This window comes from Neolamprologus brichardi, chromosome 7, assembly GCF_056152115.1.
Source record: "Neolamprologus brichardi isolate AB-2024 chromosome 7, ASM5615211v1, whole genome shotgun sequence".
Taxonomy (NCBI): domain Eukaryota; kingdom Metazoa; phylum Chordata; class Actinopteri; order Cichliformes; family Cichlidae; genus Neolamprologus; species Neolamprologus brichardi.
Genome location: NC_142110.1, coordinates 32,380,418 through 32,389,194, shown reverse-complemented (window position 1 = coordinate 32,389,194; position 8,777 = coordinate 32,380,418). Strand labels below are relative to the sequence as shown.

The window sequence follows — 8,777 nt, the reverse complement described above, 5'->3', positions numbered from 1 at the left end:
TAGCAACATAGCAATCATGTGTAAAAGACTTCAAATTGTTTGCTCATAGGGATCTTGTGATTGTTGGGGTCGCGTCTATATTGTTGTGGGGCCAGTACCTTACAATATAATAATATAAAGTGCCCTGAGATGACCTTGTATGTGATTTACCATTATTTAATGTTATTGAATTTAACTGAATCAAATTGAACTTCTAGAACAATGTCCTTTGGTGAAGCAAAGATGTTTTGTAAATCCATATCCACAGCCAGAATCCACAGCGCCACATTTGGTGAAAACCAAAAGCAGGATATCAAAATAAAGACCTCATACTAGCTGTCAAGCATGGCGGTGGAAGTGTGATAATTTGGGTTTGTTTTGTAGCCACAGGACCTCAACAGAGCTGTGCATAAATGAATGCCTGCAACCCTAAATAAACTGGATCAATGTTGTAAAGAAGTGTGGGGGGAAATGATGTGAGATACTGATCAAGTCATATATAAAATCATTACTTGAAGTTATTGCTGCTAATGCTAGTTCTGCGAGCTACTAAATTACGTGGCGTGTAGTTAGTTTTTCACCACATAGAGTCTTGTGTAAACTTTTTCACAGGACTATGCAGTAAACTTCAGAATAGTGTTTATGCTTACACAACCAAGATAGGTTTTTTTTATGAAAAAGAACTTTATTAATATTTTAGAAATGGTACATTATGGTACATTACAGTAAACAACGTGGGACAAACAACATGTAGTGTAGGTAGCAACTGTGCAAATAAACAGGGCTGTGTTGTCTGTATGTGTGTACTGTATCTATATCTGATTGAACCCTGTAATAGAAGATTTTTTTTTGTTCTTTGCCTGGATCCTTTTATCTACACCAGCAAAATGTAATGTTAGCGAGCAAAAAAGCTAAGCCACACTGGCAGCAAATGTGTGACTTAATGTCAGTTTTAAATTTGATTATTTTCAAAATGATTACAAGTATTACAAATGTATTTAAATATAAAATGTGCATTTGCATTTATTTATTAAGCATAAGAACTTTGTATGTTTGCGTATTGCAGTTATTAATTAATAGTAAATGGCAGTTTTGTGCTAGTGTAGACAAGAGGACTCAACTTTGTCAGCGTTTTTGTTCTTTATCAGTTTTGACCTTGTACCCTGCTGGAAGAGAAGGGAGAAGGGGAAGGGGCAAAGATCATGAGGTCGGTCAACCTCCTGTTACAGGTAGCAGTCGTCATTTTTAAAGTTCAATTAACTTCTTTTCCCCTACTGGATCAAAGATGAGATTTACAAGGACCACAGGATAAAGGCGTTAATGGTTTATTTAGCCAAAACCCTAGAGAGCAAAACACATGTGCTTTGTTAGATGATGCACAGATTTTCATGGAAATATCAGCTGAAAACATGAGTCAATAATAATTCAGCCTTGGTCATCCCTATTGGACCCCGCAGGGGAAAAGGGCTCGGGAGGGGGCTCTTTGCACATGGATGCAGTGTGCACACATTATGTGATTCGGACACCACCGCCCGCTCTATTTCCTAGATGGGCTTATTTGGCAGTGATAACTGCCGGGATGTCAGTGGTGGTGTCAGGTGCTGCCCCTTCCTCATCAGAGTCACTCTCAGCGCTGTCACTCTCATCGGAGTCAGCGTCAGCAGCTCCAGGTGTGGCTGTAGCCTCCTCGCTGCTCTGGCTCTCCTCGTCTTCGGCCTCCTGGCTGGTGCTATCGCTAGTGGTGCTGGCGCTCTCCCCTTCCTCCTCCTCCTCTTCTTCCTCTGGGGTGCTGCTGCTTTCACTCTCGCTGGTGGTGGGGTCACTGGTGCTGGTGCTCTCCTCTTCCTCTGCCAGATCGGCCTGGCGGGGGTCCGGATCCTGAGATGTGCCAGAGGACGCATCCAGACCCTGGCTCTCCACCTCAGGGGTGCTGGTGTCTTCCTCCAGGAGTTCAGGGTTGACATAAATAGTCTAGAGGTCAAAGGAGAGATGTGAGGGTTAGTTTGCATATTTATCAACATTATATTTTAAACTTTTAATGCAGTAATCTAAAATGAGGGTTAGGGATTCTGCTAACTTTAAGGACCAATTCTGGTTCAGTCTTTCAGAAATTGATAAAGCTAACTGTACCTTATACACCTTTGGCAGCTTCTCCACCTCATTGCCATCGGTCATTGAATAGGCTGTCTTCTTTCCTGTGTCCTCAAACTCATAGGACTTGTAGGGCCCGGGAGCCTTGTGGTAGGATTTTTCCTCCACATAAACGATGGACTTGTACTCGCTGGGGTAGCCTCCCAGGTTGTCACCGCGGGCTGTATCGGTGACGACGGTGGCCACAATGGGCTCATCGGTCGGCTCAGGGGCCGGTGTCTCTGTGACAACCACAGGGGCTACTGTAGAAGGAGCAGGCGTGGAGGACTCACCGGACTCTGAGCTGTCGCTGGATTCATCCTCCTCCTCCTCTTCCTCCTCTGTTTCCTGTAGACAAGATATAGGAGTTGGCAAAAATTCCTACTGATTTTCTAGTAGTTTAGTTTAAATTGTCCATGACTCATATCTTCATCAGCATGGCTAAAATGCATTTTATATTTAAAATTTGTATTGACACAAATATCTAAACTTAAGCTTGAGAAATGTGACACACATGAGACGAATTGTTTGAAATAATAAATTCCTGTTATTTAAAGAAGTAATGAAAAGGTTTTCACAGGACATTTTTACTCACACTCTCCTCTGCTTCATCATCATCATCACCGTCTTCACTGTCCTGGTTGTTAACAGAGGGCGAATCTGAAGTTGTGTCTGTGACGACAGATTTGACTTCAGGTAGCGCCTCGGCTGCCACCTGCTGCTGATGCTGCAAAAACCATTAAAACACAATGTTATAAGAGTTTAACAATAAATGCATTGTAACATAAATGATCACTGTTTTGACCTCTGCTGCTCATCTCTCACCTCCTCCTCTTCTGAAGTCTCTGCGCTCTCATCTGAACCAGCAGCCGCGGCTGCTACAACATTCTGCAAGATGGGAGACGTGCAATGAATGTGATTGATCATCATTGCTGTAAAGAGTCCTTTCTTTGGAAGAAAGAATCTTTGAAATCGTCCTTTAGTTTTCTTTCATTGCTTTTATAAAATTTGCACTTTAAGCTGAACCCAGCTAGAGGAGATTATTTAAAGGTTGCATCTCTACTTCACAGCTAAAATCAGGATGAGCTGTTGAACTACAAGTTTAAAAATCCTAGTTCTCCTGCTTTTCTCTGCTCTGTATAACAAAGATTTTACCCGTAGTATCACTAAACTCCAGCTATCAGTAGCACATAGCCACAGATGAAGTGCATCTAAAAATATGATGCTTTGCCTCATGTTAACATATTGGTGTGTCCAAGATATTGTACCGTCCCTTTTATAATTTACATTGTTCACATTACTTTGAACAATTTTTGAGGATTTGACTTTTGGCCAATCAAAAAAAAGCATTTTAAATCTACCTATTTGGCCTTCTGGTAATTGTGTTTGTCCAGTTATTAAACTTTAATAATTAGCTGATCTCTTTTCTGCCTTACTCTGACTTTTGCCTGATTATACTTGCACACTTTTACTATATTTTTACAATGTAACAATAAAACATGTAGTAAAATATTGTTGAATTCCCATAAAACAGTACTTTGAATAGGTTTTGTTATCAGATATCACATATGTGCCTTGTGAGATTTAAGTGAGTAGGTGAAAGTGGCTGACAGCCCAGACAGCAGAGAATTAAAGGAGAACCATTACTGCAAGGACAAAATAAGGAGAAGATACTGGAGGGAAGATAAGAGAGAAGAAAGAATGAGAGGAGAGCAAACTGACAAAATGATAAATGGACACAAAAAATGAATATTTTACCTGCACAGGTGGGGGACGAGCCTTAAGAACCACAGGCGCCTGTTTTCTGAGTGCTGGAGGTTTTGGTCGTCTCACCTGTGGAAGAGAAAAACACCATGGATGTCTCACTCTTTCTCTCACCACCTCCCACCAGCCTCTCTTGGAATACTTACCACTTCCTCAGAGCTCTCTGAACTGGAAAGTTTTCTCGCCTAGAAAAACAAAGGTACCACAGTGAAATTTATGACAAAATGGCATGATAACACATGTTATGTTCTCAGTTTATTTATCTATTTTTAATCTGGGTGTAGTTTTGATTTGACAAAAGTGTCTCACCGGCCGGCAGAGAACTGTGGCAAAGAGCAGAACAAACACAACAGCCACTTTCATTGTGTCACAGTTTGATGCCTGGTTGGAGGAGAAAGCCAGAAAAAACGCAGCTTGAAGTCACACAATAAAACATCACAATAAAACAATAAAACATAATCATGATACACAGCACTCGGCACCAAAATACTCGTCTGAAAGCCATAACTTCACAGGAAACACAATGACATGTCAGCCTCTCACCCAGATTCCTTCCTAAAAGCGGAGGCTGTACAGTCACATGACTGTTAACCGTTCTTGGTATGTCCCAGGGAGTCATTAAGGTCTTAATTACAGAGCTAAAGAGGGCTATGTGCCTTTGACGACTCAGTTCGATACAGTAAAACATTTTCTCTGTCATCACACCAGGAAAATCGCATCACTATGAGCAGGCGGTTCATAACTAATTTGGGGCCCAAAAAAAAAGACAGGAGAAAAATAACAAGTACCATTTAGAAGGAGATTCATTTTGTTCGAGAATGTTTTTAGAAAAATGACTTTGTTTGATTTTCTACTGCCTGAGTCTAGTTTGCAATGCTATGAATTATTCTGTGATGCTTTTTGTGTTTTTGTAGAGGACTATTTTCAGTCAAGGCTCAATAAACACTTTTCAGTAGCAGGGTGGTTGGTGTACATGGGGTGAGCCAAAAAATAAAGCACAGCCAATGCAACAATGTGAATCATTTTGTTAGTGGGTTTATTTCATTGTTGTTTTGTCTTTGTTCATGTCTTTTAGTTCCTTCTTCTCTTTTCTCATCATGTTCTTTAACAAGCTTTAATGTTGGTGTTTGCTGTGGGAGGAACAGTCTAAGTGCTTATCTTTAATGATGGACTTTTCCTATAGTGTGTAATTCACCAAGTTATAAATGGAAAGCCACAGCGCAACTGCATAGTGTCAGATGTCTCTGCCACTGTATGCGAGCATGTATTTTTTCATTCTTTATGAGAACAAGTTTTAACCTTAAACCTAGAGAATAAAGTATAATAAAGACATTTTTGTTCTTTATTGTCTGGACTGATTTCAGGACTAAGTTAAAACAACCTCATATGTATGGTGGCAGTAATTGTAGCTGTGTATGCGTGTATTTTTGTATATCGCACTGTGTGAGGATTATGTTTCAGACCTTGAAAGCATGGACATTTTTGTTCTGTCCTTTCTGGGTCTAACTTGGGCTGCTTGGGAAATAAGTGCTGATTTTGCATAAAAAGCAACCACACATGCACATGTGCAATGGAAGTAACTTTAAGTGTGTGTATTGTTCTTGTTTTTCTATCTTGGTGAGGACCACTGCTTTAGACCTTTAAAGTAAGGACAGTTTGATTTTTACTTCACTTTTACAAATAGCTTTTTTTAGGATTTCAGAATTGGTTTTCGGGTTAACATTAGGTTAGGTGTTGGGTTTAGCTTTATTGCTGTTGTGGTTAGGAGGTTTGATACTGCTCTTAGAACTGTACACTCAAGTGATGCTAAGAGTTCGTTTAGCTTAAAGAGTCGAAGCAGGGTTAATTGTAACCAATCAGCCAGAAATTTTAAAGGCATTTACATGTTTCGTCTATCTTATTTATTAAATTAAAACCAACAATTTAAAAAAACAACACACATTGTGGTTTTATAGGAAATTACATGCTGTGTGAGCTCTGAAACCGTAGCGTTTTTCTTTGGGTTGGTGCAGGTTACTGGTGACTGGTACTTTTTTCAAACAAGCCACTCTTTTGTTGGACGTTTAGCATCTCAGAGACAAACTGGGTTTAATAAAACACTTGTCCATCTAATATTGCATAAACTTACAATGCTTTTTCTTAAGCACCCTAAAAACCATGTGAAAGTATACCAGGAAGCAGCTGTGAATTTTAGATAAGCTATCCTCTTTTTACTTGAAAATGTTTACCCAGGATTTATAGCAGCAAGGAAGTTGGAATGAAGAAATATTCAGAGTGAAGAAGATTATCAGTGCAAGAGGGCTGACAGGATTCTCTTAATTTCCCCAGTCTGTATTGCTAAGGACTTTTTTCAGGTCTCAATTTGTCCATCCATCATTCAAAACTGTCTGTGGTAAACAGTTTTCATTGTTCGAAGTAAAAGACCTTGAATCTAGTTACACAGATTATTCTTTGAAGATCGAACCAGACTAAAATATGCTTAGTGATTAATCAATTTATGTGTAAGAAAAGCAGAAGATTGAGAGGAAGCAGAGACAAATGTGCAATTATTTGGATTTTTTTTTTTAAAATTTATATCTGACAAAAATATATTTAACTGCAAAAATTTAAGCTGGCAGTGCATTGTTGTGGGTATGTGTGTTGTCAGCATCGCTAGTCAACACTGGGTTAGTTTCCTGGTGCCCACAGCTTCCTCTTCCTATCCCTGGTGGCAAACCAATCAAACAGCTGCACAGACTCAAACTGATCACAGACAGTAATTCAAACTCTCATAAGTTACTGCAATAAACTGCACAGTGGATAACCAAACTCTCTAGTGGGTTTATTATCAGTTTGCTCTGCACTGATTTAAATTCCTGAGAAGGTCATTTCAATATGAAATATCAAAAAAATAAGCTAAAATGGATTTTGTTAGAAGTCTCTCTTTCTTCCAAAGAAAGGGCTATTTACACCATTACATTACAAATTTATTTTTTTGTTTTTTATTTGCTAAACAAAAGACATTTGCCTTTTAAAACTATTCAAAAACTTTAACATTTAGTGCTTAATTATGGGGAAAATAGTGAAATTAAAAATCATAAAATTAAAAAAAAAGTCATTTACAAACAAATTTCTTTAAAAGAGATCCTATACATATGCAAAAGTATGTGGACACCTACACGGTTCATCAAGTGTGATAGTTTAAAAACAAAAACAAGCTTTAATTTGCTGCTCTAACTGTTCCAACTGCTCTATGCTTTTTGCTTAAAACTTTCCACATGATTTCTGGCTTTGCTACGACAATTTGCTCTCATTGTAACATTTATTTGTTATGTACAACACTGGTGTTAGATGATGACATGTAGAGGACTTTCTCATAAAGGATTGGGTTCTGTACCAGTCGGTCAGTTTTTAAATATCGGACTAGGAAAAATGTTTCTTTATGAGTCTTTTTGACATTTTAAAGCTAGGAAAGTTTTCAGCAAAATGCAGCAGGTAGCACACTGTTTTCAAAAGTATAGCTAAGTGCTGTATCATTAAGAATGTGGGGACACTAAAGTCAGGAAAGGACTGTGTACATTCTTTTGGACATGCACTAGAGAATGCAGCAGATATCGTCAAGGACCTGATAATCAGATTTCCACATTGTAATGATAGATTCTTCAAGCTAAAAAAAGCACATTTTCAGGAGCTTGTATAAACATTAAGCTAGTTTCCCACCTCTAACCATGACATTAGGAATGCAAACACCAGACAAGAACTTCATATATTACATATAATGTTAATTTGTCATGAATTCATTCTGACCTTGTCTGCAGTTGAGGGAAGCTTCAGGGGTTCAGCGGCTGCAGCAGAAACACAGAGACGTGATTTGTCTTTAGTTTATCTCCTGGGTTTGCTTCACCGTGATGATGCTGCTGAAAGTAGGGCTACTGGCTGGCTTATAAACCTTCCAGCCTCTGGCAGCAGCCAATCATCTCGGTGCTTGTGATGTCATGAGGTTAACCGCTCCATGGTGTCCACCTCTCCTCTCTCTCCCACTCTTCCTGTGGTTGGTTGTGTGCTGTGGTGGTGTCGGGTGCAAATACACACAGACACACACACAGAACACAAGACAAATACGTGGATAAAGGCATGCAGACATTTGAAACCCAGACAGAAGCATATGAATGCATTTTGTTTTTGTTTTTTTTGCCTCTCTCTTTCACACACACACACACAAGCTCACTATGTGTGTAGTTAATTTAAGGACATGTAGTAACAAGCTCTGGGTTAAAAACAGCAGCATATAGTGGTAGGTGGCATGACAGTGATTCAACTTCCTTACAGACGGAACAAAATCATCTGACTGAGGTCTCTGTGAATAATTAACAATTTGATTTGTCTTAAACTGTCAGACAAAAGGTGCTAGTTTTTTCCTTCTTTGTGTATGCAGACATTTTTGTGTTAGTACTAAACCTGACTGATAACTGCCTAGAGCAAAAGGGAGAACATTTAGTGGCATAATGCATAAAGGAAGATTTTTTAACATTGTTATCATTAAATATAAATAATTTATATTTCCAATAACAGTAACAACAACAAAGTTGTATTTAAAATATTTTAAAAGCTGGAACCATGGGATTTTCATATGTTTGTGATGTTTCATAAGCTCCACTTTTTTGCACAATTTACAGTGTCAGAACAATCTATCACAAAATACACAGTATCTCATGTTTACCATCTTAGGAGTTCTAAGGCTTTGCAAAACTTGTGTCTAAATTTACAATATGAGGATGAAACTTTTTAGGAAGTACAAAACTTGAATTCACAAAGCTTCTCTTGTAGTCACTTGATTCTGAATCCAAAAGGTGGTCAGTACGCACTGAAATAATGTTTGCTTTTATTTCAAGTAGACTAGGTTAATGCAGTGCTCTTTTTGTTGG

The 8,777-nt window shown here is 38.6% G+C and overlaps 1 protein-coding gene across 1 annotated transcript; it reads right to left on the bottom strand.

Moving 5' to 3' along the window:
• Window positions 1–1,288: 1,288 nt before the first annotated feature.
• On the bottom strand, window positions 1,289–7,751 carry spp1 (secreted phosphoprotein 1). Its single transcript, XM_006803452.2, has 8 exons — window positions 7,660–7,751; window positions 4,183–4,254; window positions 4,020–4,058; window positions 3,868–3,942; window positions 2,935–2,997; window positions 2,705–2,836; window positions 2,110–2,457; window positions 1,289–1,950 (listed from the first exon to the last, which is right to left on the bottom strand). The coding sequence occupies exons 2-8, from the start codon at window positions 4,234–4,236 to the stop codon at window positions 1,534–1,536; spliced, it is 1,128 nt and encodes a 375-aa protein (XP_006803515.2). The 5' UTR covers window positions 4,237–4,254; window positions 7,660–7,751; the 3' UTR covers window positions 1,289–1,533.
• Between the last annotated feature and the right edge of the window lie 1,026 nt (window positions 7,752–8,777).